The following is a 27338-nucleotide window of genomic DNA, read 5'->3' as shown; positions in this document are numbered from 1 at the left end:
AGTTTGGATGCGGGCATATGAGGATAGATAGGACGATACATACTTAAGGAGGAGCAACAAGTATGAGTCCGTAAATTGCAAAGGTATACTTTGTAAACAAAGATGAAACATTTAACTTGTTTTCACTCTCTGACCCTTCCAGAATTTGCCATCATCTACTGAGGAATGCTGGGCTGGAAGAAGCACAAGCTGGAATCAAGATTGCTGGGAGAAATATCAATAACCTCAGATATGCAGATGACACTACCCTTATGGCAGAAAGTGAAGAGGAACTCAAAAGCCTCTTGATGAAAGTGAAAGAGGAGAGTGAAAAGGTTGGCTTGAAGCTCAACATTCAGAAAACAAAGATCATGGCATCTGGTCCCATCACTTCATGGGAAATGGAAAAACAGTGGAAACAGTGTCAGACTTTGTTTTTCTGGGCTCCAAAATCACTGCAGATGCTGATTGCAGCCATGAAATTAAAAGATGCTTGCTCCTTGGAAGGAAAGTTATGACCAACCTAGATAGTATATTAAAAAGCAGAGACATTACTTTTCCCACAAAGGTCCATCTAGTCAAGGCAATGGTTTTTCCCGTGGTCATGTATGGATGTGAGAGTTGGACTGTGAAGAAGGCTGATCGCCGAAGAATCGATGCTTTTGAACTGTGGTGTTGGAGAAGACTCTTGAGAGTCCCTTATACTGCAAGGAGATCCAACCAGTCCATTCTAAAGGAGATCAATCCTGGGTGTTCATTGGAGGGACTGATGCTGGGGCTGAGACTGCAATACTTTGGCCACCTCATGCCACGAGTTGACTCACTGGAAAAGACTCTGATGCTGGGAAAGGTTGGGGGCGGGAGGAGAAGGGGACGACAGAGAATAAGATGGCTGGATGGCATCACCGACTCTGTGGACATGAGTTTGAGTGAACTCCGGGAGTTGGTGATGGACAGGGAGGCCTGGCGTGCTGTGATTCATGGGGTCGCGGAGGGTCGGACACGACTGAGCGACTGAACTGAACTGAACTGAACTGACTCCCCTTGTAGACTTGGTTTATCACCACCAGATTAAAACTAGTTACATGAATCGTGGTTAGATTTGTTCTCTTTATTTTGAAATTGTTTATGTTTCTCTCTCCTGGTATGAACTGATAAATGCCACTATCTGTATCACTTAATTTGTCTATAAGGTTGTCTCTTGCATTTTCCACTGTGTAGCCATCTTCCACGTATATAGATATTTATATGTCTATGTATATACATATTTATGTCTCTATATATCAAAGTATTTATATATCTGTGCATACAGACATTTATATATCTATATACCTAGACATTTGTAATTATGTACACTTATGTATACACAAATAGATGTTTTACCAGTGTAACAGGGCCTGGCGAAAAGGGAACGCTCCTACAAAAAGAATCAGACATGACTTGGAGATTGAACAACAACGACAAAATAGAAAATACATTCGGTTCACCTGCCACCAACAACACATAGTATATCAATGTTACTACAATAAAAGATAAAGATTAATTTAAAAAAATAATGCTCAGGGGGACTTCCCTGCAGTCCAGTGATTAAGATTCTGTGTTTCCAAGCAGGGGGTGAGGGTTCGATCCTTGGTCAGGGAATTAAGATCCCACAAGCTGCATGGCACGGCCAATAAATAAATAAAATTATTAAAATAAATATAAGAATGTTCAGGAAGAACACACAAGCTTTTGGGTGTTTCTTCAAGTACATTCCGTATTAAATTACAGTCCTGAGTTAAAACTCAAAAGCTTTCATTTCCAAGGTAATCACAACTGGGCATGAAAAAAGCCTGCCGCCTTGTGGCCACACCCTGCAATAGCAACCTTAAGAGTTTTGCTTATGAATACCTCTTGTTCGTTCAGTCCCCAGGTCGTGTCCTACACTCTGCGACTCCACGGACTGCAGCGCGCCAGGCCTCCCTGTCCATCACCGTCTCTCATTGAGTTGGTGACGCCATCCAACCAGCTCATCCTCTGTCGTCCCCTTCTCTTCCCTTCGGTTCAGCTCGGTTCAGTCGCTCAGCCGTGTCCCACTCTTCGCTTACTACACCTCAGTCCACAGTGGGGCTGAGGCTGAACGCACAGCTCACCCCGCGATGAGGTTGACCCTGACCTCACCCCATGGTGGAGCTGGAGCTGATCCCACTACTAACCCCACGGTGGGGCTGACTCCACACCTCACCCCACAGCGGTCCTGGGGCTGACCCCAAACCTCTCCTTACAGCGGGGCTGACCCGACACCCCAACCCATGGTGGGGCTGGGCTTGACCCCACACCTTACCCCACAGTGGGGTTGAACCAACACCTCAGACCACGGCGGAGCTGCAACTGACCCCAAACATCACCCCTCGGTGGAGCGGAGGCTGACCGCACACCTCACCCCATGGTGGAGCTGGGTCTGACCCTAGACCACAACCCATGGTGGACCTGGCCCTGACCCGACACCTCACCCCACGGTGGATTTGGGGCTGACCGAAAACCTCACCCCACGGTGGAGCTGCAACTGACCCCAAACATCACCCCACGGTGGAGCTGGGGCTGACCAACACTTCACCCCACAAAGGAGCTGGTGTCTAACACAACACCTCATTCCACGGAGAAGTTGGGGACTGACCCCACACCTCACCCCACGGTGGAGCTGGGTCTGACCCTAGACCACAACCCATGGTGGACCTTGCCCTGACCCGACACCTCACCCCACGGTGGATTTGGGGCCGACCGAAAACCTCACCCCACAGTGGAGCTGGGGCTGACATCACAATTCACCCCACAGAGGTGTTGGGGGCGGATCCCACGCCTCACCCCAAGGTGTGGCTGTCCTGACACCACACCCCATGGTGGGGCTGACCCCACACCTCACCCCATGGAGGAACTGAGGTAGGACCCCACACCTCACCCCACAGTGGGGTTGAACCAACACCTCAGACCATGGTGGAGCTGGGGCTGACCCCACACCTCATCACATGGAGGAGCTGGAGCAGACCCCACACCTCATCACATGGAGGAGCTGGAGCAGACCCCACACCTCATCCCACAGTGGAGCTGGGGCTGAACCCGCACCTTATCACATGGAGGAGCTGGAGCAGACCCCACACCTCATCCCACAGTGGAGCTGGGGCTGACCCCACACCTCATCACATGGAGGAGCTGGAGCAGACCCCACACCTCATCACATGGAGGAGCTGGAGCAGACCCCACACCTCACCCCACAGTGGGGTTGAACCAACACCTCAGACCATGGTAGAGCTGGGGCTGACCTCACACCTCATCACATGGAGGAGCTGGAGCAGACCCCACACCTCATCCCACAGTGGGGTTGAACCAACACCTCAGACCATGGTAGAGCTGGGGCTGACCTCACACCTCATCACATGGAGGAGCTGGAGCAGACCCCACACCTCATCCCACAGTGGGGTTGAACCAACACCTCAGACCATGGTAGAGCTGGGGCTGACCTCACACCTCATCCCACAGTGGAGCTGGGGCTGAACCCGCACCTTATCACATGGAGGAGCTGGAGCAGACCCCACACCTCATCCCACGGTGGAGCTGGGGCTGAACCCGCACCTCAACCCATGGTGGGGCTTACCCTGTAGCTCAGCCCTTGGTGCAGCTGGGGCTGACACCACAGCTCAACCCACGGAAGAGGTGAGGATTGACCCCATACCTCACACTACAGTGGATCTGGGGCTGACCCCACACTTCACTCCATGGTGGGAATGACACGACACCTCACCCCATGGAGCTGCGAGGGCTGACCCCAACCTCAGACCACAGTGGAGCTGGGGCTGAACCCTCACCGCACCCCTCGGTGAATTTGGTTCAGACCTGGCACCTAAGTCCACGTTAGAGTTTGGGTTGATACCACACTGCACCCCAGAATGGGGTTGGGACTGACTCCACACCTCACCCCATGGTGGAGTTGGGGGAGGAACCCACACCTCACAACACGGAAGAGTTTGGGGTGGACTTCACACCTCAAACCACAGTGGAGCTGGAGGCTGACCCCAGAACTCACCCCACGGTGGAACTGGGGAGGACACCACACTTCACCCCATGGGGATTTGAAGCTGACCCCACACCTCACCCCACGGTGGAGCTGGGTGGACCCCAGGCCTCAGCCCACTGTAGAGCTGGGGCTACCCCACACCTCACCCTGTGGTGGAGACAAGCTGACCCCACACCTCCACTCAGTTTCCACCTAGAGATGACCCTCTGCATCCCTCAGGTGGAAAATGGATGGACTTCACGACAAGTCTCAGACAGCCCGGGTCTGAGCCCACGTCTCACCCCACGGTGGAGCTGGGTGGACCCCAGGCCTCAGCCCACTGCAGAGCTGGTGCTACCCCACACCTCACCCCGTGGCGGAGACGAGCTGACCCCACACCTCCACTCAGTTTCCACCTAGAGATGACCCTCTACATCCCTCAGGTGGAAAATGGATGGACTTCACGATGAGACTCAGAGAGCCCGGCTCTGAGCCCACGTCTCACCCCACGGTGGAGCTGGGTGGACCCCAGGCCTCAGCCCACTGCAGAGCTGGGGCTACCCCACACCTCACCCTGTGGTGGAGACGAGCTGACCCTGCACCTCCACTGTTTCCACCTAGAGATGACCCTCTGCATCCCTCAGGTGGAAAATGGATGGACTTCACGATGAGTCTCAGAGAGCCCGGCTCTGAGCCCATGTCTGACCTCAAGAGTAACCGTGCTTGTTCCCACACTTGTTCTTTGGCCGCTGAGAGTCATCCTACAGCCCATCAGCACTGGGTGGAGCTGAAGAAGATCCCAGGGTGGATCTAGGGTGGACCCCACACATCACCTTAGTTTACACTGGAGTTTTTACCCCGTCACCTCAGGTTAACGTGCAGCGGATCTCCCATCTCATCCTGTGCAGAGCTGCAACTGATCCCACCCCAGTCACGTCTGTCTCAGCAGCTGACTGACAGGAAATCCAAACGGGCTCACCCCTTAGCATTGCTGTTCAGCCACGAAGTCACGTCTGACTCTTTGGGACCCCATGGATTGCAGCGCATCAGGCTTGCCTGTCCTCCACTACCTCCCGGAGTTTGCTTAAACTCAAGTCCATTCGGTCGGTGATGCCATCTAACCATCTCTTCCTCTAACCCTTATCACTTCCTGGTTTGAGTGACAATGAGCGGAGACTGAGTTTGTTACTGTGTCCGCCTCCCGAGACAGGCCTGGAGGCGCCCAAGCGACACCGCTTTTATTTCAGGTGAGACCGAAGGCACAGCGTGGGCGGTGAGGGGCCCGTGCGGGCGTGCAGGCTCCGCCTCTGCTCCCCACGCCTCCGTCTGCTTCTGCTCAGCCAGCGGGAGGCCCGCGCGCTACATGAAGAAGAACAGCGGCTCCGCCCTGTCCATCAGCTCGTGCTCGGACTACTCCTCTGTCTTCAGGGCGGGTGGCCGGGATCGGCACACTAGCCTCCTGCCCCGCTGCAGGGAGGGGACGCCGTGAGCCTGCACCCCGGCCTCACTGCACCCGGGCTGAGGCTGGACACCTGCCCCGAGCGCACGGGAGCCTGGGGCCCAGGCCCAGCCCAGCCTTTATGGTGGCTGAGGTCATGTGTGGTCTGCGGACAGGCCAGGGCCTCCGAGAGGGCCGGGGTAGGGAAATCTATGTGGCCTGCACGCCAGGGTGCTGGCCCTGGGTGAGTGGGGGCGGGGCAGGAAGGAGGCACCCGGAAACTCGGGAGACGCCAGGCTAAAGGGACATCTCTCTCGCCATGAGGATCAGGAGAGACTCCGTGGGGTCCACGGGGTCAGGGTCAGGGTCAGGATCGGGACTCTTCAGGGACCACAAGTCCAGCAGGCCAGTGGCTACTCCGGCCCGTACGCTATGGGTGGGGGACGCAGTGGCTGGGGGACCCTCAGTGAGTGAGGGGTGATGGCCTTGGCCTGGGGTCTGGCTGGAATGTAGGTGGGACCCCAGGGAGGCACTGAGCTGTGGGCACCAGTGCTCCTAGGGAGGGTTGGGAGGTTGCCCAGAGGAAGTAGGTCCTCAGGGGCAGGTGGGGTGTAGCAGGCCTGAGATGGGGACCCTGGCTCCACCCTGTCATTGCTCTGGTGACCCGTCTTCCCACAGGACCCCAGCAAGTGTGTCTACAAAAGTGGGCGAAACCTGGCGGGTCTGCAGCCACGAGCCCTCCTGGCCACGCCCCCTCGACACCACCACGCCCCGAGCCACGCCTCCTCGGGGCCTCGCTTACCTTCTTCTTGACTCGGCCTGGGCTCGCGCCTGTGCGCGCAGCAGTCGCTCCTCCTGCAGCTCTTTCTGCAGCTTCGTCTTCTCCTCCAGGAGTCTGGGTGCAGGAAGGGCGAGGTTAACGACCAGAGGCCCGGAGAAGGCCACCAGCTCCTCCCCACGCAGCCTCAGGCCTGAGCGCCGCTCTGCCCCATCTCCTTGCTGGCTCTAGACCTGGTTGCTCGGGAGGGTATGGCTCGAGGCTCATCTACCCCCCGGAAGGCCCAGGTTCCTGGCTTCCCCTCCCTGGTCACTGATACATCGCCACCCTTGAAATCCCAGGCCCCAGCAAGGTCAGCAGTCCCGAGTCCTCCTGTCTGTCTGTACTTGAGGCCACCAAATCTTTGTGCAGTGCCTGCCTGAGCAGGGTCTGGGGACCCAGGGGGAGAGCCCTTGTGTGTGGGAAAGACATGGCTGATCGCAGATAGCCGTGCCTCAGGACTCTGCTGGGACCGAATGACCCAGGTGGCCGGGAACTGGCCTGCACCCCATCGGGCCCACAGGGCACACCCTTCGTTGACTGCCCTTCGGCGGCTCTCAGGCTGGCCCTTTCCCTCCCCGGGCTTGGGTAGTACAGCTCTTTGCCCGCAAAGTGCCTCTCACTGTCCCTTCTCCTTGGCGGCTGGGTGCGGGAGGTGGGGATTTGCCCATCACTTTGCTCCCGGGGTCCCTAAGGCCACCACATGCCTCTCCCAGTGGAGGGACCTTTCCCACTGGGCTGAGCCTGTGGGGTGTGAGCCAGACACCCCCTCCCAGCGGGGAGCCCCAGGGCGTGCCCCTGTCCTCAGGGCCAGTCCAGAGCTGGTGGGGATGTGCAGGGCCCCCGCATGCACCGGAGGCGCCTCTCCTTCTCCTTGGCTTTCTCGGCCTGCTCGATGCGGGCTGGGGGCATGCGCTCCAGGTTCTCAAGCAGTTCGTCCAGCTGGTGCTCGATGGTGGCCAGCATTTGCACGGTGCCCAGGCTGGACTCCTGCTGGCCACCCACGCAGTGCTGGTAGATGTCCAGCACCTTGCAGTTCAGACTCTCCAGCAGCTTGTCCTGTGAGGTGGGCAGGCCTCCCTCCAGTGGGGCCGCACAGGCCCGGGCTGCCCCCATGCCTCAGCCAGCTGACCTCCCGGGGCTCTGCCGAGCCAGCAGGGGGTGCTCGGGAAGTCAGGAGGCACAGAGCTGGACACTCGGGCTTCTCTTGGCCACGCCCTGGGCCTCTGTGGTCAGCCAGATCCCGGGTCCCAGCGCCTACTGGGGCTCCTGCCTGGACACGGGGTGCCCACTGAGGCCCCGTGACCTACTCTGCCCCTGCCTTGCCCTCAGCTCCCCCTAGGACCACGTTCTGTGGCCTGCTTTCTGTAGTGCTCGGCTAGATGACCCCCCTCTCTCAGCCTGTTCTGATGTTCAGAAGACACAACACCCCTGTCCCCTGGGGTGGCCAAGAGGGAGGGGCGGGGGGCAGGGGGCACAGGGCACAGCTGATGCCCGGTAGTCTGGGGGTAGATGCCCGGCCCTCTCGGGACTCCAGGTACTTGGCCCGGAAGGCAGGAGGCTCTCAACAGCAATCAAATGAACTAGGAAGCTGGGTGCAGGCCCTTGGCCCCTGGGCTCCGTGCCCTGAGTCCTCTCACCCTCCCGGCCTGGCTGGGGACGTGCCTGCCTGCCTCCCTGCAGGGTCACTTCTAGACGCACTGAGTGTTTAAGAAGCAGATGATTTCACGGAAGGAAGAAGGGATGGAGGAGGGGTGTTGCGGAGCTGCCCATTCATGGGGCGTGAACACATGGCTGGTTCTGATTTGGGGCCAAGGGCCATGTCCAGTGGTGCCCGTGAGTCAAGCCCAGAGCCTGGCGAGTGGCAAGGACCACGGCAGCCCTGGAGAACCACGTGCCTCCGGGCTGGCTCTCCCGCGGTCTAGGCCCCTCTGGTGGGGATGACTCCACCCTCCACTAGGGCTATGGCCACGTGCCCACCGCTACCATCTGCCCATCCGGGGTCCTTACCTCCTGAACACCCTTGAACTCACCAAAATGGAAGACACGGGCTTTGAGCTCCAGCTCCACGGCCATCTCCTCCTCCTTGGCAATGGACGTCATCAGTGTGGTGATCCACTGCTTCAGCTGGTTCACCTCCCAGTCCCTGAAGGGCAGCAGCACCTCTGAGCCTGCTGGCCCTGCTACATGCTGAGGGCCAAGAGCCCCAGCCTCAGAGGCCCTGGTGAGATGCAGGGGAAATCTAACATCTTTAACAATCCACGCTAAAAAAAAAAAAAAAGGGAAAACCCAAACCTGCCTTATTGAGGTATGCTGCTGCTGCTGCTGCTAAGTCACTTCAGTCGTGTCCGACTCTGTGTGACCCCATAGACGGAAGCCCACCAGGCTCCCCCGTCCCTGGGATTCTCCAGGCAAGAACACTGGAGTGGGTTGCCATTTCCTTCTCCAATGTGTGAAAGTGAAGTCGCTCAGTCGTGTCCGACCCTTAGTGACCCCACGGACTGCAGCCTACCAGACTGCTCCATCTATGGGATTTTCTAGGCAAGAGTAATGGAGTGGCTTGCCAGAATTCACCATAAAATTCTTTTGAAATGTCCAATTTTTTTCGTGACCATCATAATCTAATTTCAGGACAGTGTCATTGACTGGAGAGAAGCACCCAGTCACTCTCACCCACCCTCTCCACTCTGTCTCTCCTGGACATAAACATGGAGCCCCATGGCATCTGTCCCTTTGTGTCTGCCTCTTTCACCCAGCACTGTTTTCAGGTCTGTCTCTCCTGTAACGTGCCTGGTCAGAGCCTCATTTCTTCCTACGACCACTGTGGTCCACCACGTGGGAGACCAGGCTTTGCCAGAGTCATTCTTCAGTGGACATTAGGCAGTTTCTACCTTTAATCTCTTGGGAACAATGCTGCTGTGGACATTCACTGGACAGGGTTTTCCGAGCCCAAGTTTTTAATCCTCTTAGGGGCTTCCCTGGTGGCTAAGCTGGTAAAGAGTCCGCCTGCAATGCGGGAGACCTGGGTTCGATCCCTGGGTTGGGAAGATCCCTTGGAGAAGGGAAAGGCTACCCACTCCAGTATTCTGGCCTAGAGAATTCCATGGACTGTATAGTCTATGGGGTTGCAAAGAGTCAGACACTACTGAGCGACTTCCACTTTTACTAGGAATAGGATTGCAACAATCACCTTTTATATGAAACATATTAAATTTTTCTTAGGTCTGTCATGGCAGACATGCATTGTCTGCTGGGGTTTCTGGAGCAGAAACCCTGGCTCTTATAGTTGGCATGGGTCTGGCCAGTGTGGGCAGCGGCATGCTAGTCCTGACCAGAGTGAGCAGGACACTAGTCGCTCAGCCAGCTGTGCCTGTGGGGTCCAGAGGTGCCCCTTTCCCTACGGTGGTTCTGAGGCTCCGCCCAGGTGAACAGAACCACCGATATTTTCCTGTGTTTAGACAAAGTGCCATGGGAGCGGCTCCTTTGCCCTCTGTCATGAGCACGGGTGCCGGAGTACAGGCCTCCGCCCCCTGGCAGCCCTCCAGGATGCAGCCCCATGGCTGTGGGGCTGAGGCCAGGAGCCTGAGTGCGAGAGGGGCGGAGATGGTCCAGCCAGCCCTCCCAGGCTTTCAGAGGAGGGTGGCCAGGTGGACCACCTGCAGCTCACACACACCCTCCCTCAAGGCCTGGGCCCTTATGGGGGGCAAGCAGGGCACCCAGGATAAGAACAGAGGCCGGACCTCCCCTCAACCCTGAGTGTCCACTGCAGAGTCAGCGGCGCATCTCCCAGTGGTGCATGACTGCCAAGAGTCCAGCCTGCTCCTTAGAGCGTCCTCTGCGTCCAGCGCCTGGACACGAGTGACCCTGCAGCCAGCGCCCCTTTTACATGGACCAGATGTGGGGGGGGGGTGTCAGGTAATTGTGTTCTTCTATTTCTTTCCCAGGTGTTTGAGATAAAAAGATGCCTTTTCCCCACTGTGTGTGCGCTCAGTCACACCCGACTCTTTTCGACCCCAGTCCAGTCTTTTGGACTGGAGCCTGCAAGGCTGCTCTGTCCATGGGACTCTCCAGGCAAGAACACTGGAGTGGGTACCTGTTCCCTTCTCCAGGGCTCTTCCCGACTCAGCGATCGAACCCGAGTCTGTTGTACCTACTGCACTGGCAGGAAACAGTCTTTCCTGAGAGCTCGTGTTTCAGCATTATTCTGGAGACTCTTGGCAGGAAATTATCCAAGGCAGGGTGTTGGTCAACAGGACGTGAGCACACAAGCGGTCAGAGCTGTGGGCTGGCTCCACCTCAGGACCTTTGCATGCGGTTCCCTCTTCCCCCAAGATTCCCTGTGGTGTCCCATCACTCAGGAAGTCCATGGCTGAAAGGACACCCTCCCTGGGAGCCTCCCCTGCCCTCTCCCATCTGCCGCCAACCTCCACTTCAACCTCCTCCTCATAGGACCCTTTACCCCTAGCATGTGTTACTACCCACAAGGCAAATCTGCACGCCTCGAAGTCGGCTCCCCTGGGCTGCCAGCTCATGGGGCAGGGTTTACCTTATTTATGAAGGGCCCAGACCCCGGCCTAATCCAGAGTGGGTGCTTACTCAAGGTTCGGGAGTAAAGCGGTGATCCCCTGCTCCCAGCTGGCCTCACCTGGAGCCAGACGCTGCCCAAACAGGCTAATAAAACTGATGCCTCTTTCTGTTCCAGAAAACTTACTCTGAGCCAACGCTGGGCAGGAAACACTACATGACGAAGGCTGGAGAGTCAAGTAGCTTGGATCATATTACTACTATTAAATAACAAATAACAGTGCTAATCATTATAATCATTAGTAAAATAAATGCGCGTGTGCTCAGTCGCTTCAGTCATGTTGGACTCTACAACCCCATGGACCGTAGCCAACCAGGCTCCTCTGTCCATGGGATTCTCCAGGTAAGAATACTGGAGTGGGTTGCCATTTCCTCCTCCAGGGGATCTTCCCGACCCAGGGATGGAACCCGCAGCTCCTGCATTGCAGGCAGATTCTTTACTGCTGAGCCAGTAAGATAATCATTATAGAACCACCTTAGGGAGTGTCCGTGGAGATGCCCCCTTCCAACTGCAGGCTGCTCCAGGGTGGGGACAGGTCAGCCCCTCAGGGCTCCACCCGCCTGGCCCACTCTGAACCTCAGCTCTGGGCCCAAGAGGACACGGCCTCTCCCCAGAGCCGGCAGGGCCAGCACCATGGACAGGGCAGGGTGGGCCACCCGGCCGCGGAGCCCTGCCTGAGACCTACATGTGGGTTTGGGTGTTCTTCAGGGTGAAGCTCAGCTCCTCCAGGGCCTCCTCCATCTCCTGGTGTTCTGGACCAGGGACAGGTTCTGCTCCTCCAGCTTTGTGAAGACGTCGAGGAGCTGCTGCGGGTCTGTGAAGTATAGCTCCAGCTCCTTCGAGCAGAGCCAGGTGAGGCCCCGGGTCAGCGGGCCCCGCCCCGCAGCCCCACGGGAGCAGGCACTCACCTCCCCATTGTCGCTGTCGAGGTCGTTCTCCACAGGGAGGGTGGAGCTGGACCTGCGGGGACACGGGGTCGGGGCCTGGGGCACCTCCCCAACCAGCCCTCGTCCCGTCCTCTGTCCCCCCGGCAGCCGAGGCCATGGCCCCAGCCTCCTCTCGGCCCCTCCTGTGGCCCCGGTCACACCACACCCGGTCAGTCCCTCTCACTCTGGTTAGAATAAAGCGCGGCTCCTGCCTCGAGGCTGCCAGCCCCAGCAGCTCCTTCCTGAGATCCAGGAGCCAATCCAACCTCAGACCCACGGCTCCCACTGCCAGGCCCCACCCCCCTGGTCCCCGCTCTTTCCCTCCCACCTGGGCCTTCCCTGCCCTGCTCCCTCCTTAGCACGTGTCATCGCTGGCCCCTCTCACAGCTGCTGTGCCACACCACACGTCAGGGACCTTGCTGGACACGCATGGCCCAGTGGCCACAGGGAAGGCCATGAGGGCTGCAAGCACTGGGGGGACCTGGCCAACCTCAGTCCTGCTGCCGTCACTCCTCCCAGCCTGCACCCTGTATGGACACACAGGCTCTGCCGCCCCCAGAGCTGGTGAGGCCAGCTTGCAGCTGCAGGAGGCTGGGCCAAGACCTCCGAGGCCCCAGCTCAGCCTTCCTGGAGCGCAGAGCTGGCGTCACAGGGCCCCGCCGACGGCAAGGACACCACCAGGCCTGTGCCTCAACCTGTGTGCACGCTGACTTTACTCTGCGACCCCGTGGACTAGAGCCCACCAGGCTCCTCTGTCCATGGGATTTCTCAGGCAAGGAGCTGGTGAGGCCGGCTTGCAGCTGCAGGAGGCTGGGCAGAGACCTCCGAGGCCCCAGCTCAGCCTTCCTGGAGCGCAGAGCTGGCGTCACAGGGCCCCGCCGACAGTGAGGACACCGCCAGGCCTGTGCCTCAGCCTGTGTGCACGCTGACTTTACTGTCCGACTCTGCGACCCCGTGGACTAGAGCCCACCAGGCTCCTCTGTCCATGGGATTTCTCAGGCAAGAATACTGCAGTGGGTTGCCGTTTCCTCCTCCAGGGGATCTTCCCAGAACAGGCACTGAACCTGCATCTCCTGCACTGGCGGGCGGATTTCCCGTCTGGGCCACCAGGGGGCCCCACGCACACAGATGCCACCGAATCGGCACACGAGAGCCCTGCCGTCAGAAAGCCAGTCACCTGCCCAAGGTCACTCTCGGCCTGGAAGGCGCCCTTCTGAGGCTCTTCCTTCCAAGAGGACACAGCCTGGGGCCAGGCTGGACTCTAGCTCTGACTCGCCCTCCCAGCCAAGTGCCTTGTGTGGCCCACAACTTGCCCAGATGTGCACAATGGCCGTGGTCACGGGGCTGGCAGGAGGAGGTCCCAGACCTCTGCTTCCAGGGAATTTCCCTGCTGCCAGGAGCTCCAAGGCTGAGGGCACCTCGCCAGAGGAGGCACACACATCCGATCCCGGAGCTGGAGACCACAGCCCGGCGTGGAGGGGTTACGAGGACCAGAGCTGACCTCTGCACGTGCCTGGCCTGTGCGCTTGGTGACCCGCCACGTGCACCACAAAATCAGAGAAAAAGGTACAAGACCCAGGTCTGATTGTGTCGGCACCCTGCCGAAACTTCCTGGCCTCTGCAGCCCCGGACCCCAGGGCGGGGAATTGAGGCAAGGCCAGGGTGCAGCCCTGCCTGGCTGCCAGGGGCCCCCGCCCCTCCGCACCTTGTGGGGAGCCCGCCCGGAGAGGCTGGGGTGCACAGTGACTGTGCTGGAGGGGCAGGGGTCCCTGGAGGCGGTGGGGGGGCAGGTGGGTCCTGCGGTCAGTCATCACGGTGTGTATGTGTGGGGGGGCGTGTCAGGGAATCACAGGAAGACATTCAGGACAGGTCCCAGGGCGGCTCGGTAGTCCCCGAGGGGGTTTTGCAGGGGCTACAGGGTGAATCACCAGAGCTGGATCTGGTCGGTTGGTTTTTCCCTTACCGTGTTTTGCATAAGACTTGAAAATAACTGTCATAATTAAAGTTTGGGATATTTTATATGAAAATCCAGACACTTCCTGCTTCCCTTTCAAGGTTCAGGGGCTCTGCCAGCGCCCCCGGCCAGCACTCTGGACTCTGAGGGTCCGGGCAGGTGGGTCCTCTCCCAAGTACCACTCCGGCTGCCTCCGCCATGTACCTTTGTCCCAGTAGCACCCACGTGGGCCACCCCAAGCTCAAGTTCACCAAATCACACGAACGTAAGTGTCTGCTCAGGAAACACCACGATTTTCAGGCTTACGTTTAACTCTAGACCCTCCAGGCTGGACATGGCCCTTCCTCAGCCTCTTCCCTGTTCCAGGCACTCTGAGCTGGCGCCACTGGGGGCCGCTCCCCAGCAGGCCAGTCTCCTCCATCACCCCCTCCCCATGTCCACTCACCTTTTGGACTCCACCCCACTGGGCACGCTGGGCAGGGTGCCCTGCTGCTGGCTGACGGTCATGGACAGTGCCTGGCACAGCCGCATCACTTGCAGGAGCTTGGCAGGCTTCTTGGGGCTCTGCCCCTCTGATGGAAGCAGAGGGGGGCTGTCCACCTGCCCATCCCCACAGCTCAGAGTGGGGCCCCTCCAGCCGGGGGCCGCCACATATCTCTGGAGCTCAGCTTCCCCTTGGTCTCCAGTCCTGTGGGAAGCCAGGAGAGCCTCAGGATCCCAGGCACTTGCCCGTGGTCTCCCCAAGTGGCAGGGCTGCTCGGAGAGCTGGCCGACGACCTCCCAGAGTGTGTGGACTGAGCAGTGGGGGTTGGGGGGGCTCTGGGGGATGGGGAGACCTGGGGGGGTGGGAGGCTCTGGGGGATGGAGAGGCCTGACCCGGGGGTGGGTACTCTGGGGGATGGGGAGGCCTGGGGGGCTCTGAGGGATGGAGAGGCCTGGAGGTGGGGGGCTCTGGGGGATGGAGAGGCCTGGAGGCCTTGGGGGCTCTGGGGGATGGAGAGGCCTGGGGGGGGGTCTGGGGGATGGGGAGGCCTGGAGGTGGGTGGGGCTCTGGGGGATGGAGAGGCCTGGGGGGGGGTTCTGGGGGGATGGAGAGGTCTGGAGGTGGGGGGGCTCTGGGGGATGGGGAGACCTGGCCAGTGGACACGAATGCACCCGCCCCTCCCTGCTCCCTTGGTCCCCCACTGAGGACAGCAGCAGGCTCTCGAAGGCCTCCACCCCCTCCGCGGCCTGTGTCAGAGCCGAGCGCTCCTCCTCCTGCTCCTCCAGCCGCTCCCGGGCAGCACTTCCGGCTCGTACAGGAAGTCCTTGTGGACCTTGTGCTGCTGCAGCGTGTCCTCAGATTCGGAGATTTTGCTGCACCCGGGAGGGGACAGGCGAGGTCAGGCTCCATCCCTGGGCCCCTCGGAGGGGAGGCAACCCGGACCCTGCACGCAGGCCAGAGGGCCGGCCTGCGGGGCAGCACAGCTCAGTCCGCAGGTCACCGCCACTCCCGGGTCAGAAAGGCCTCGGGGTGAGCCCTGTCCCGTGTCCTGGCCTCGGTCACCCGCAGGGCCTGGGCTCCTGGACATGATCGGGGTGCAGAGCGGTGTGCCGCGCGGAGCTCCCTGGGCTCTGGGAGACACGGCGGGGCCCGTGCGCCCCCTGAACTCACCTCTTGATGTTCATGATCTGGGTGGTCAGCTCATGAATCTCCAGGATCTTCTCCATCTTGGCTTTGGACTCCTTGTCAGCCCTGGGGGCGGGGGGCGGAGGGGAAGGGGCTCAGAGGAGTGTCCACACTGCCTTCGGTCGGGGCTGCAAGCGGGGGAGCTGCCAAGCAGGGGCCTGAACTGAGGGCAGGGGTCCGTCCACGGCCGCTGCAGGTGGGCTGGGGGAGTGGTGGGCATGCCGGCCTGGGCCAGGCCCGAGCAGGGGGCTCACGTTTGCAGCGCCTGCACAAACCTGCGGTCGTTCTCCCTGAGAAACTCGTCGAACAAGGCTGCGTCCTTCTCCAGGAACATCTCTGCCCGCTGCAGCTCAGCTTTGTCCTGGGCCGCCAGCCTCTCCAATCACTGGATCTCGCTCCGCTTCATATCCAGGGCGTACTGAGGGCAGGAGTGGCATCATGCGGGCCCCACGGGGACAGGGCGTGCGGCCCACGGGGCAGCCGGCCTACCTGGATGAGAAACATCTGTTGGTTCTGGTCCACGTAGCTGTTGATGTCATTGGGCTCCAGCTTCTTTTCTGCAGCACAAGGCATGAGGCATCTGGGGGTGGGCGGGCAGTGGGAGCAACCCCCCCAGGCAGTGGCCGGGGACCCGCGAGCCAGGCGGTCCTGAGGCCTGGGTCACAACAGGGACCGCGACGGAGAGAGCTCCGCCTCCAGGCTGCGCAGATACGGAGCAGTCTCCATGGCTGGAGTCTGGCCAGGTGGGAAGTCCTCCTTGAGTTGCTCTTGCTTGTAGCACCCTTCTCCCTAGAATGAGGCTCTGGACAGCCCACCCTGGAAGTTTCACCTGGCTGGATGTCATGATGAAAGGTCTATTGGCCAGGACAGTAACAGGAGGGGGTGGTGAGAGAGAAAACAAGGCAGCAAGATCTCTAGTTGGGGCGCCCTAAGCCTCCAGCAAGGCTTCCCAGGTGGCGCTAGTGGTAAAGACTCCACCTGCCAAGGCAGGAGATGCAAGAGACACAGGTTCGATCCCTGAGTCGGGAAGATCCCCTGAAGAAGGAAACGGCACCCCACTCCAGTGTTCTTGCTGGGAAATCCCATGAACAGAGGACCCTGGTGGGCCAGTCCATGGGGTCACAAAGAGTCGGACACAGCCGAGCATCAGAGCACACGCACAAGCCTCCAGCAAGGCTTCCCTGTTGGCGCTAGTGGTAAAGGATCCACCTGCCAAGGCAGGAGATATGCAGGTTCGATCCCTGGGTCGGGAAGATCCCCTGAAGAAGGAAACGGCACCCCCACTCCAGTGTTCTTGCTGGGAAATCCCATGAACAGAGGACCCTGGTGGGCCACAGTCCATGGGGTCACAAACAGTCGGACACGACCGAGCATCTGAGCACACGCACAAGCCTCCAGAGGCTAAGTCCATCCTGGCAGGGTTCAGCCGGGTGGGAGGAAGCTGGGGTGGGCATCAGGGCCGCCTTCTGGAGCACGAGCAGCGAGGCATCGCAGTTGGGGTCAAGGCCCACGGGGCCTCTTTCTCGGCCTTTCTGAGAGCACGGGCTGGGGCGCCCCCGCTGTGGATGCAACTGTGGGCTCTTGGCCTTGACCTTCAAACCCGCTCCTTTCCAGAAGGACGTGCTGTGGTCCAGGAGGCCTGTTTTAAGTCGAGACACCTGGCCTGGCTGTCCTGAGCTCCTCAAGGAAGTCAGACCTGCTGGGTCCAGTCTTGCCCACTTAGATGCCCCCTGTGGCTCCCGGGTCTTAGCAATAACAGCGGTGGAGGCAGAGATAAGACACAGGCAGAGCTCCACACTTGACATAACAAGCCTCGGTGTCAGGGGCGGAGGCTGGGGTCTCTCCAGGTTCACATTCAGGGCCCCTGTAGTCCAAGGGGTCCAGGACCCTGACCTCAACTGGTTCTTTAAGCTTATTGGTTTATAGTTCATCGGTAGAACACTGATGCATATGTTTAGTAGTCTAGACTTCCTTGTTTTGTCCCTCAGTCGTGTCCGACTGTTTGTGACCCCATGGACTGTAGCCCACCCACCAGGCTCTTCTGTCCACAGGATGCTCCAGGCAAAACTACTGGAGTGGGTTGCATGCCTTCCTCCAGGGGATCTTTCCAACCCAGGAATCAAACCGGGGTCTCCTGTGTTGCAGGCAAATTCTATACCATCTGAGCCACCAGGGAAGCCCTTCAGACTTCTTACCAGGTGATGAAAATAACAACAGCTCACACACACAGCTCCCTCTCACTACACGCAGTGAGTGAAGACCTGAATCCCAGGACCCACGAGGCTAGTTATCAGCAGAAGAGGCAGCAGCAGGACACGCTGACTTGCCCAGGACAGACGAGCCGAGTGAGACACCTCATCTGACAACAGTCAAGCCTGCGCTCACAGTGCAGGTCAGCACTCTGACTGCACGCAACACCAGGGTTCAAAGGCTGCTGGTCAGCAGTGCATCTGGAACCGATCTTTGCGGCCTGGGAGGCAGAGGTCGGGCATGTGGTGGGCACCCCCACCACACACACACACACACACACACACACACCGCACCACAACCCCGCATGGCTCAAGCCCTCTAAAAGTGCTGCTCGTACAGGAAGGGCGAAGGCGGGCCTGGGGACCGGGGCTGGGGACCACGGGGCGGGGGGGCGAGCTGGGGGACGGGGTGCACCTTGGGTCATGGCAAGCTTCCAGGCCACCTGCTCGTGGAAGCTGCGCAGCTGCTCAGCCCGCTCCTCCTGGTCCTCCGTTTCGTCCTCCAGCTGCAGCTCGCAGCGCAGGCTGGTGTGCTTGGCAGACACCTTGGACGAGTAGGCCATCTTCTCATGCACCCGCAGCTTCTTCTTCTGCTCCCGGTCCTGCGGGAGGCAGGCGGGAGGGCAGGGTCGGGTGGGGACGGACAGACCGGGCCCGGCCCCTCCCCGCTGCCTGTCCCGTCAGGCGACAGGCAGAGGCGCACACCTGGAGGGGTGTAGGGGCCTGTGCATGTGCTCTGTGCAGGGGGAAGCGCCCGGGGTGACGGGCATCTCCCTGTGGAGAATGGGGTGTAGGCAGGAAGGGCACCAGAGGAACCGGGGAACCCTGGTCAGATGCGATTCCAGTCCAGGGGTGCAGGGACACGCTCACTGCCTCATCTGTCCGAAGGTCACACTAAAACCGCGTGTCTTGGGCTGTGATTTCTAAATCTGACAAACCAAGGCTCAGAGAAGCTGGATCTTCAGTTTCCAAGTTTGATAAGGAAGCTTGCTACTTACTGGGGGTGACCTGGGGCTGGGGGGTCAATGGGGATCTGCAGTGCCCCAGCCCTTCACTTGGGGGGTCTCAGGTTGGGGGGGCTTTCTTCCCGGTGGCCTAGTGCCCACCCCTCCTGCCACCCAGACCCTGAGGATGTTGCTGGCTCGAGCCTGCATGCGGCTTCCCCTGGTCAAATCCAACATCCCACTGGTCCTGCCAGTAACAACGCCTGTTTCCCTCTAATGTGTGGTGGGCTCTGATTTGTGTGTCCTGGTACAATAAAACTGGAAAAGTGCCACCTGCGAGGATTCCAGTGGGAAAAGGTCTGCAGTTTGAAGGCACTGACTGGGAGGCTCTTCAGTGTGAGCAGTCACAGTGTGGGGCTGTGCTGGGGGGGCGGGGTGGGAAGGGCGGGCAGGGGGCCCTGAAGGAAGGTAGAGGGTCCTTGAGGCTGGTCCAGGCTGGGAGAAGGAAGTCCAGGCTGCGCCACTGCTGGATGAAGGGGAAGTGTGTGTCAGTAGGGGGGTGAGTGTGGGCATGTATGAGTGTGAGTGTGTCTGTGCGTGAATGTGTGTGAGTGTACATGTGTGCATGTGCGTGGGCATGTGTGTATGGGTGTGTGCCTGTGTGTGAATGTGCATGTGTACACGTGTGTGTGTGTGCGTGTGTGGATGAGCATGTATGAATGTGTGTGTCTGCATGAATGTGAGTGTACACGTGTGTGTGCGCATGTGTGTGGGTGTGCATGAATGTGCGTGAATATGCATGAGCGTACACGGGTGTGTGTGCATGTGTGTGCATGTATGAGTATGTGTCTGTGCGTGAGTGTACACGTGTGAGTGTGTGCATGTGTGTGGGTGTGCATGTATGAGTGTGTGTGCATGAATGTGTGTGAGTGTACACGTGTGTGTGCATGTGTGTGGGTGAGCATGCATGGTGTGTGTCTGCATGAATGTGTGAGTGTACACATGTATGTGTGCATGCGTGTGGGTGTGCATGTATGAGTGTGTGTGCATGAATGTGTGAGTGTACACGTGTGTGTGCATGTGCGTGGGTGTGCGTGTATGAGTGTGTCTGCATGAATGTGTGAGTGTACACATGTATGTGTGCATGCGTGTGGGTGTGCATGTATGAGTGTGTGTGCATGAATGTGTGAGTGTACACGTGTGTGCATGTGCGTGGGTGTGCGTGTATGAGTGTGTGTGCATGAATGTGTGTGAGTGTACACATGTATGTGTGCATGCGCGTGGGTGTGCATGTATGAGTGTGTGCGTGAATGTGCTTACATGTATGAGTGTGTGCATGTGTGTGGGTGAGCATGGATGAGAGTGTGTCTGTGTGTGAGTGTGTGCGCTCATGTGTGGGGGTGTGCACACGTGTCTGTGTGTTTAAGAGTGTGTGAGTGTGACAGTTCATGCGTGTGCAGATGCACTGCCTCAAGCACCTCTCAGACTGGCTCAGGGTCTGTCGCCCCTCCATCCAGGCGGGAGGTGGGAGCATGACTGGCACCCTGTGGAATCCTGATCAGGTCTGGGGTAGAGCCGGAGGACCTACCTGTCCCCGAGTGTCCTTGGTCCTGGTCAGGTTGGCAGAGGGAGCCTCTGCCTGAGGAATCTCAGAGGCTGAGCCCTGAGCTGGGGGTACACAGGCAGCCCCTGAGGGAGCCTGGAATACTGGCCACGCCTGTGCCTCTGACCACGTGTCCCAGAAACATGGCCCACTGGGTGGGTCCCCTCAGTCTGGAGGGGTGAGGTCCGTCATGTTGCAGGGCAGTGGAGGGGTGGACTAGCTGGGCACATCTGCTGTGCCTGCAGTCCGAGCCTGGACCTCCCAGCTCTATAAACTTCCCTGCCTGGTTTAGCCTGTTTAGCTTCTGTCCCTGGCATCTGAGAGACCGTGTGAACACAGACCTCCCTGTGTCTCAGATATTGCTACACTCCTGGCCCTTTGTCCTAGCGTTTAGTCTCAGGAACCCCGAGGCCATAAGGAAGAGAAGTTCCGCCTGCCCTTTGTAAGCGATGCAACTGACTGACCCTGGCGTGTGCGGCATCCACCTGCAGGGGCGCGGAGGCCAGCACAGCGGCTGTGTCCTGCAGGAGCCGCCGGGAGCAGCGAGGGCAGAGCGCCTGGGTGCTGGGGAGGTTGGGGCTGCCAAGAACCCCAGTCCTGTTGCCCCCACCCAGGAATAAGGGAGATGTTCCCACAGCCCAGCTCACCAGGTATCAGAGAAAATGGAACCCAGAGGGCTCCAACCTAACGGCTTAAAAATATGGTTGCTTTCCTATTACCCTCGATTTAGAAGAAACAGAGTTCATCATTAAAAAAAAATCTTCAAATTAAAAGGAAATTTGTATGTGCTCAGTCATGTCTGACTCTTTGCGACCCCATGGACTCTGTCCATGGGATTTCCCAGGCAAGAATACGGGAATAGATTGGCTGTTTCCTTCTTCAGGAGCCCTTCCTGACCTAGGAATCGAATTCGCGTCTCTTGCATTAGCAGGCAGATGCTTTACCATTGAGCGGCCAGGGAAGCCCAGGAATCATTAAACTAAGGAGACAGACAACCGAGTAGAAAAGTGGGCCGAAGGCAGGTGCTTCATAGCAAAGAATCATCAATGCCCGTAAACACAGCTCGTCCCCCTCGCTGGTCAAGGGGAACACGGGATGCTAACGCATGCCCAGCGGCATGCCAGAAAGGTAACCCAGAAAGGAAGGGCCGGTGCCCAGGGCTGGAGCGGCGCGAAGTGACTGGAGCCCTCACACCTGGTGGTGGGCCGTGAGCTGGTACAGTCGCTCTGGTAGACGTTCAGTGACAACTTCTAAAGTTTAACATCCCAGCAGCAGTTCCAGTCCTCCTGGTACGCGCGGGGGAAACAGTCTCAGAACAGCAGATGGTGGACGAGCAGGAGGACGCGGAGCCCATCTCTCCCCACAAACGCATCGGCGATGCACGCACACACAGAAGGGTTGTCACAGAGCACCCGCTGAACCAGCCAGGCCCTCAGACACCTCAAAGGGTCCCATGCGGCCAGCAGGACGAAAGAAGGAAGGGAGGGGATGGGCGACAGGACCTGTGCTCTGGGGGGCTGAAGGGAGGGGAGCTCCTGCTGCCAGCGAAGCCCTGTCACCGGTGGGGAGATGAACAAGGACAGAAGGGGAGCGTCAGGGGCTCCGAGGGCGCCTGGCAGCCGGCCAGTGGCAGGCAGGCTGTGGTCTTTCCAGTGGTCATGTGTGGATGTGAGAGCTGGACTATAACGTTCCTGTTATTTCAGGTTTCAGTAATCCAATTTCTAATGAAAACAGAACCTTTTCTCACTGTCCTTCCCACCAGAAGCTACATCTGAGGACATCTGGGGCCTGAGGGTGAGCGCTTGCCTCCCACTGATGGGACGTGCACTCCCAGGTCCAGAATTACCTTTGCCTTTTTTCGCATGCTGCTTCTTTTCTTCAGTGACTGAAGAACTATTGTCCATGGATTCTGGGCCATGCTCTGGGGAGACACAAAAGTGACAGCCACAGCAAAAGACTCAGCAGCATGTAAGAGCTGTGCACATGGCATCAGGCCAGGGAGACTTCAGAGGCTCCAGCCCTGGGGTCTCACCTGCCAGATGACCCTTAGCTCCCACACCTGCGATGATTATACTGACTTTGCCAGGAAGTTTTGAGGACTGAGCAAAAAACGGGCCACAAAAGTTCCAGCACATGTGCCTGACCCATGACGGCAGCTTGTGACTCCCGCTGGGCACCCCTCCCCTTTTCTCCTATGGACAGAGCAGGATGCTTTTTCACAGAGGCCACAGGCTCTGAGCCTCTGACACCCGCCCAGCCAACCCTTCTGCTAGGAGCCTCCTCAGGCCTCTGGGGGCTGCAGTGGAAGACACGGAGACTCCTTCCCTGCCGTTCCCCTGTCAGCTGACACCACGGCGCCTCCTGAGGCAGGCGGGCAACAAAGCAAGAGCAGGTGGGTGGCTGCCGTCACCCACCGGTCACTGGGTCTGTGGAGATGACCCCGCATCAGTGCTGAATTCCCCCAACGCTCCACAACTCACCACACATCCCCCAGGGGCCCTATAGGAGCCTGGAGCTCAGCCAAATCGGTGCCTCGCGCGTCCTGAGACGCGCGGCCAGGCCCTCCTCCTCCGCGCAGAGCCTGTCCGCAGCGGCCCCCCGGCCCTGAGCCCTGAGCCCAGCCCGCTGTGCAGGCTCCTGGTTCCTCTTCGAGGTGCCTTTCTCGCTGCCATGGCGCTTGTCCACACGCCCTTCCTTTGTCTGGGTTCGTCCCAGCATCTCCCCCGTGTCCGCCTGTCCAGGACGGTGGGAGCTCACCCCACCCCGGCCTCCCTGGGTCAGCTTTGGAGCGGTCCCCACAAGACTCGGGAGACGCTGCTGCTTCTCGGTAACCGAGGAAACCGACACATGGGAGGTGGGCTTGGACAGCACAGGCGCGACGCCTCCCTGCCCCAAGCCCCTGGGCACTCCTGCCCTCCAGAAACTCCAATGGCCCAGGTGCCACAAGAGAAAGGCATGGGTCTATGCTCCTCAATGGGGCTGCAATGGGGGTTGGGTTTTCTCCAAAAATACATCAATAAATAAAATTTGTAAGAAAAGATTTCCTAAGACTCTGGCTCCAAAGCAAGAGAAGAGGTCCCGTTTCTAAACTCCCACCAACAGACATGGCAGGGAAGTGGCTCCAGCCTCTGTGTGGCCCTTCAGCAATCAGACAGCCCAACTTGGAGGACGATCCTTGCTGTCCACCCTGGTGTTTTGTTTTTTTTTTCCAATTTTATTTATTTTTTTCAAGTTGAACAGACTAAATTTCTTTAAACAAACTTACTTATACTCCAGAGTCCTTTAAAAACTTAATAGCATTTATACATTGAAGGTATTTGATTTTCTTGTAACTAGCACTTCAAAAGCAACAAGCATTTGAAGCAACAAGCATTTGACCCAACAAGTAAAACTTTCTACAGTTCATAACTTTTATAAATAAAATAAATTAAATGTACAGTGAATAAGTTCTCTGAAATATTTCAATATTTCTGCAGATTTAGTAACATCGTAAAATACATTTCAACTAAAATTCACAAATCTAAAAACCTGTTAGGCATTTTTAGGCGTTTTAAGATGGAAATGAAGACCAATGTTACATCGTAATATGCCAAATACAAATAGTACTTCAAATAGCAAATACTACAGTTTGTCCCAAACTTTAAAAACTATTCATGAACTCAACACTGAACTATTGATGGCTATGAGAATTGTTTCCTAGCCTTTTTGAAAATTTCAACCCATTTACATTTAAGGTAATTATTGATAAGTACGATCCCGTAGCCATTTTCTTTATTGCTTTGGGTTCAAGTTTATACACTCTTTCTGTGTATCCTGTCTATAGAAGATCCTTTAGCATTTGTTGGAGAGCTGGTTTGGTGATGCTGAATTCCCTCAGCTTTTGCTTGTCTGTAAAGCTTTTGATTTCTCCTTCATATTTGAATGAGATCCTTGCTGGGTATAGTAATCTGGGCTGTAGGGTATTTTCTTTCATCACTTTAAGTATGTCTTGCCACTCCCTTCTGGCCTGAAGAGTTTCTGTTGAAAGATCAGCTGTTATCCTTATGGGAATCCCCTTATGTGTTATTTGCTGCTTTTCCCTTGCTGCTTTTAATATTTGTTCTTTGTGTTTGATCTTTGTTAATTTGATTAATATGTGTCTAGGAGTATTTCGCTTTGGGTTTATCCTGTTGGGGACTCTCTGGGTTTCTTGGACTTGGGTGATTATTTCTTTCCCCATTTTAGGGAAGTTTTCAACTATTATCTCCTCAAGTATTCTCTCATGGTCTTTCTTTTTGTCTTCTTCTTCTGGGACTCCTATGATTCGAATGTTGGAGCGTTTAACATTGTCCCAGAGGTCTCTAATATTGTCCTCATTTCTTTTAATTAGTTTTTCTTTTTTCCTCTCTGTTTCATTTATTTCTACAATTCTATCTTCTAGTTTGCTTATCCTGTCTTCTGCCTCTGTTATTCTACTGTTTGTTCCCTCCAGAGTGTTTCTGATCTCATCTATTCCAATATTCATTGTATATTGACTCTTTTTTATTTCTTCTAAGTCCTTATTAAATCTTTCTTCCATCTTCTCAATCCTTTTCTCCAGGTTATTTATCTGTAACTCCATTTTGCTTTCAAGATTTTGAAACATTTTCACCATCAAAATTTGAAATTCTTTATCAGGTAAATTCCCTATATCGTCTTCTTTTGTTTGTGTTGGTAGGCAATTATCTTGTTCCTTTACTTGCTGGGTATTTCTCTGCCTCTTCATCTTGCTTATATTGCTTTGCTTGGGGTGGCCTTTCCCTCTTCTTGCAGTTTGTGGAGTTCTCTTTATTACGTAGTTTCTTCGCTGTGTGTGGGGTTGGACGGGTGACTTGTCCGCGTTCCCTGCTTAGGGAAGCATGTGTCGGTGTTCTGGTGGGTGGAGCTGGATTTCTTCTCTCTCCTTTAGAAGACAATGGGCTGCTTTTCTGGGAGCCTGATGTCCTCTGCCAGTATTCAGAAGTTGTTTTGTGGACTTTACTCCGCGTTCAAATGTTTTTTTGATGAATTTGTGGGGGAGAAAGTGGTCTTGCCATCTTATCCCTCCGCCATCTTGTTCCTTCCTCCCCAGAACACTGGATTCTTATATTCCACTTGGTCGTGGAGTATCTCTTCCCAGCTGCTCCAGCAAGGTGCAGCCGCTGTACCTTACCTTGGACGAGGGGTATCTCCTCAAGGCCGCGCCTCCTGCTTTGAATGTAGATCAGCTCCTCTCGGCCCTCTGGTGCCCAAGCAGCCACCGCCTCCTGAACGTGGTACAGCTCCTCTCGGCCACCGCCCTAACCCTGGGCGCGGGGTAGCTCATCTCAGCCACGATTCTGCATGTGGTCAGTTGCGCCGGAGCCGGGCGTCTCCCGCGTCTGCGCCGCCGGAGCCGGGCGTCTCCCGCGTCTGCCCACCCTGGTGTTTCCAAGTGCAACTAGCTCTGCTCGCCGCACGAGAGCCCAGTGAAACTGAGAGATGAGAGACTTGAATCAGGGAGCCGGCAGATTGAGGAGACGGTAGCTAGCACTTCAAAATAACCATCTCGTGGTCTCTCGAAAAGACCCTGATGCTGGGAAGGCAGGAGGAGAAGGGGATGACAGAGGCTGAGATTGTTGGATGGCATCACCGACTCGATGGACGTGAGTTTGAGCGAACTCTGGGAACTAGTGATGGACAGGGAGGCCTGGCGTGCTGCAGTCCATGGGGCTGCAGACAGTCGGACACAACTGAGTGAATGAACAACACAGTGGGGTCTGGACGCCGGTTCTCTCATAGATCAGAGACGGCAGGAGAGGAGGAAGCAACGTGAACAGGCCGTTAATCTTGCAAACATCTCCTAGAATGGCAAGCCCCAGGCAGGGGGATGTGTCAGTTTCTTCTTTGCATCCATAGGTGGACAGAGTTCTGGACAAAGGCACTTAACAGTCAGGCAGAGGGGCACGATTCTCTGAGGCAGGCCGTTCTGTATGATTATGATAGCAAAAGTGATGGAAAGCAAGTCAAACAAAGAGTTCCAACATGGAGTCAGAACTGACTTCTTCCTGCTACACTGGCACCAGCAAGCCACGCCAGGAACTCAGGCCGCCCTCCCCACTGCTGCTGGGCTGGAGGCTGGTAGCCACACCACAAAATGCCAGAATCCCCCGAAATCCCCCCGCCTCAGCATTAACTTCTCTCCTGGAAGCTGGGGAGGTCCTGTCCCAGGTTCTGACAGCGCCTACCTGCTGGAGAGTCATTCTGGTGGAGAGACTGACTCCCGGGTCTTCGTGCTTGGTCATCGCCCACAACATCACCCCTTTCCTGGATATCCATTCTATTCAGTGCCATCCTGAATGGAACTGCCCCTTAACTCCCAAGTTGGACTGTTCATGGCTGGAAAATGGAAACACAACTCACGTTTGAGTACTGACCTTGTGTTCTCCTGTGCTGCTGCATTCATTTATGAGCACAGAGCTTTCTTCTCCACGTACAGGATCACGTCATCTGTGAGCAGAGTCTCGCTTCTTCGTCCCCGTCTAAACGCTCCAGCTGAACTCAGCATGGTGTTGCAAAGCAGTGCCGGAAGGTCCTGACCCTTGGGGAAAGCTTGCAGCCTAACAGAATTTCATTGCGAGCTTTCTGGGCACCGGGTTTTGGAAAAGACAGCAGCCTTAGAGGCACACAGAGAGCCCCCGGCCCTCAGGCAGATGACAGTCTACCGGCGGGGGGAGGGGGCCAGGGCGACTAGAAGATAAAGCTGGGGAAGGAGGGTGGGGAAGGTGTGGGAGCCCCAGGAAAGCCCTGGATGGTGGGGTGGGGAGGTGGCTCATTGAGTAAGCTCGTGCGGGGGTGGGGGGCACTCTGTACAGGGACTGCCTGGTCTGTCCGAGAAGCAGAGAGGAGAGCAGCAGGTCACGCTGCCCCAAACCCTCTGAGAGCAGGCCTGCCTCTGTGCCCTTGACCTCTGCACTCCAGCACAGTGCCAGGCACAGAGCAGGCGCGCCCACCAGCCCGGGCTTCGGACAGTCCGATTCTGCAGCTCCCCAGACTAAGGCTGGGTCACTTAAAACCATGTTCCCTAAATCACCAAATTAAAGGACCGCATCCAGCCCCACCCCTACAGTCAGCAGTGGATGGGGGAAGGGACCTAACCCTAACCCTA

At 57.2% G+C, this 27338-nt stretch overlaps 1 protein-coding gene across 1 annotated transcript; it reads right to left on the bottom strand.

The window, feature by feature from the left end:
* Positions 1–5744: 5744 nt before the first annotated feature.
* On the bottom strand, positions 5745–26475 carry LOC148773595 (cilia- and flagella-associated protein 100-like). The gene is given in 23 exon segments (XM_088833425.1): positions 5745–5877; positions 6250–6342; positions 7118–7323; positions 8275–8410; positions 11535–11598; positions 11601–11685; positions 11758–11809; positions 14175–14353; positions 14356–14565; positions 14885–15019; positions 15022–15085; positions 15384–15464; positions 15653–15816; positions 15888–15955; positions 18063–18249; positions 18297–18383; positions 20180–20230; positions 20659–20791; positions 21563–21746; positions 22041–22115; positions 22227–22293; positions 22727–22927; positions 26419–26475. Coding segments are annotated over 23 exon segments (2712 nt in total).
* Between the last annotated feature and the right edge of the window lie 863 nt (positions 26476–27338).

The sequence above is a fragment of the Moschus berezovskii genome, chromosome 28 (genome assembly GCF_049115385.1).
Source record: "Moschus berezovskii isolate FMDL1 chromosome 28, NW_MosBer_1.0, whole genome shotgun sequence".
NCBI classification, from domain to species: domain Eukaryota; kingdom Metazoa; phylum Chordata; class Mammalia; order Artiodactyla; family Moschidae; genus Moschus; species Moschus berezovskii.
Note: the sequence above shows the minus strand (reverse complement) of the source record. Positions and strands in the feature narration are given on the sequence as shown.